This window comes from Mesitornis unicolor, unplaced genomic scaffold, assembly GCF_000695765.1.
Source record: "Mesitornis unicolor isolate BGI_N332 unplaced genomic scaffold, ASM69576v1 scaffold37100, whole genome shotgun sequence".
In the NCBI taxonomy this organism is placed as follows: Eukaryota; Metazoa; Chordata; class Aves; order Mesitornithiformes; family Mesitornithidae; genus Mesitornis; species Mesitornis unicolor.
In genome coordinates this window covers 13,558-16,358 of record NW_010156896.1, presented here as the reverse complement: position 1 = coordinate 16,358, position 2,801 = coordinate 13,558, and the positions used below count along the sequence as shown (strand labels likewise).

The 2,801-nt window shown below is 57.9% G+C and overlaps 1 protein-coding gene across 1 annotated transcript; it reads left to right on the top strand.

The window, feature by feature from the left end:
• Window positions 1-62: 62 nt before the first annotated feature.
• Window positions 63-2,249, top strand: HPS6 (Hermansky-Pudlak syndrome 6; the record flags this gene model as incomplete). The annotated part of the gene is made up of 1 exon (XM_010194837.1): window positions 63-2,249. A coding segment is annotated over one exon (2,187 nt), but the record flags the coding sequence as incomplete, so codon positions are not given.
• Window positions 2,250-2,801: the final 552 nt, after the last annotated feature.

Genomic DNA, 2,801 nt, shown 5'->3' with positions numbered 1-2,801 from the left:
CAGACCTGGAGAGGAACTGGCAGCCACCCCAGCCAGCCCTTGTAGGACTGCTCTTCCTAAAGAGCCCTGTGACATTGGGCTCCTGGGTGCTGGCCCTTGTGTGGGAACATGGTCGGACCGAGGTCTGGCACTTCATGGTGGCCATGGGCTGGCAGCTGCTGCAGACTCTGGAGCTCTGCCAGGGTGCCCGGGCACGAGTCATCTCCGTGTGCAGCCAGGGAGCCAGCCTGGTGTGGTGTGAGGAGAGGCCTCCCCTGGATGCCCACTCGGACATGAGCAAATGTGCCTTCAGGTTCTGTGTCTGTACCCGGGCACTGGAGGTGGGGGAGCAAGGTGTGCGGCTGGGCACCGTGAGGATGGTCCTGCACAACAGCCCTGAGTACCACGTCCTGGCCTCCCCACAGCACGTCTTCCTGGTGCCTGTCACTGCCGGCTTTGCCACCACTTCCAAATTCCTCCTCGTCTGGCATCCTGAGAAGGCAAAGCTCACCATCACAGCCCCCTCTGCAGGCTTCATCCACAGCAAGGTGCTGCACTCCAGCAGCGAGTCAGACTTCAGGAAGCTCCTGCTTGGCTCTGTGGGTCGTCTTCCAGGTTTGGCACCTCTGGACATTTATACCTCCGCCATGTCCAACAGCGGGGGTCTGCTGCTGGTGAGCACAAAGGGTGCTGTGAACATGGTGGAGCCAGATGGGACACAGAGGCATATCTTTGACCTGGAGGGGGGGGCCCTGACACAAGGAAGTCTCGTCCAGCTGAAGACCTTTGGGAGCATCCTGGCCTGTGTGCTGGCTGGGGTCCTGTACCTCGTTGACCAGAACAGTGGAAGGCTCATAGAGAAGAAAATCCTAAGCATGAAAGAGGTGCATTTACTGGAGTCCCCGGGAGAGGAGGACAGTATCCAGCTCCTCACTCAAACTGGTATCTACAGCTTTAGCTTCTCCAAGTTTGAGGACTGCAGCAGACCTGAGCCGTGCCTGGTGGAGATGGTGTTCGAGGAGGCCTGCAGATACTACCAGAGGAGAAGCCTCAGCAGCTCCAAGCTGACAGTGGAGAAGTTGAAGAAAGGTGGCGTGTTCCAGGCTCCTGTGGCCCTTGCTGCTATCCTGCGGCACAGCCTCCACCAGAAGCAGAAGCCAGCCCGAGACCTTCAAGACACTTACACCAAGCTGTTGAGCACAATGAGCCTGGAACTGCAGAGCTACATGAGCCTGGAGCTCCTCAAGACCTGTGTGGTGTGTGCCCCAGAGAGTGAGGTGGAAAGCTACTGTGAGGAACTGGTGGAGCAGGAGGTCAGCCGTGTTCTGCACTCTGACATTGACAAGGACAACTTGGCCTACCTCAACTCCATCTTTGTCTCCTTCCCCAAGGCCGCCTGGAAGGCCACGAGGAGTTGCCTGCAGCTGCAGCAGAATGGGGACGGCCTCTTAGTAGCCAGGGCCACCCCAGAGGTGTGGAAGAAGGTCCTGGGAGCACCGCAGCAGGAGGAGGTGGGTCAGAATGGGGTGGTCCCACTCTTTGAGCTCATCTGTACCTCCTTCCTGAGATTCAAACCCAAGTGGCTGCCCAGTTTTGTGGAGCTCACCCAGCAGTATGTTAGCATCTCTTGGGCATACAGCAGCAAGGAGGGCCCAGAGGGCCGGGTACCACTGTACAAGAGAGCGCTGGGAGTACTGGCCAGGAAGAACAAGCACAGCGAGGGAGATGATGAGATGGAGCTCGAGCTGCTGCTCTGCAGCAAGAGGCCCAAGGCTGTGCTGCAAGCTCTGCACCTTCTCATCTGCTTGAAGCGGTGGCAGCGAGTGGTAGAGGTGGCAGAGAAGTTCTCCAAGCTCAGCCCCTTGCTTAACAAGGAGATATTCACAACACTGCTGGCAGAGTTTGCCCAGCACCGGGAGCTGGACCCTTATCTGGACACACTGTGGCCACTGTGCCCCGCTGAGCTCACTGCCTCGGACATCCTCACGGTGGTCCTTAAGCACCTCCCTCACACTCAGGAGGACCCCATGCCCTTCTCCAGTGAGGAGAACCAGCTGACTGTTGGCTTGCTCAAGCCACTGCTGCAAAGGGTTGTGCAGCGTCCCTGCATCCAGGACGAGATGTACTCAGATGCCTTGCAGAGCCCCACTTTCCCCCCTCCTACCCCACCCCGAGAGCACAAGATCCCCTTAAAAGCAGCAGCCGATGATGCCCCTCAGCCACCCATGGTAAGGACTCCCTCCCCCTCTGTGCAGGGCGACACTGCGTGAAGCGGGGAAGCACAACGGGATCCCAAGCCTTGGGTGCACAAGGCAGTACGAAAGCCTGCTTTTTTTTTGAAGCCTCCTTGTAACAGCATCTCAGAGTTCATTGGGTGGCTGGGGTTGGGGGACCTCATCTGGAGCCAGAGTGGGCTTTCTGGCTATTTCTAGCAAGTGCAATTTTGTGTGCCCCAGTGGAGGAGCAATGCCGGGTGCATCTGCAGATGAAAGCGCTGGCTGCACTACAGGACTACAGAACTGCTCCCTGCCCAAAGCACTTTGTTTTTGGTTTGCTTGGCTCCTTTATAACTTCACTTCTACTGCTCTGATACTTTAGGAGTGGTGGTGGAGTGGGGCAGGGACACACACACAGTCTTTTCCCCTCGGTCTCTGCTCAGTGGGTTGGGTGGTACCTCCAAGCTGGGTCACCGAGTCCTGCTGCTTTGGGCACAGTCGGATGCTAAATGCCAGTGTGGCGCAGCTCCGTGGTCCTGGGGGTCCCAGCACAAGCACTTGCAGCTGCAGCACTCTGCACACTGTCTTGCTGCAATTCCTCTGGGA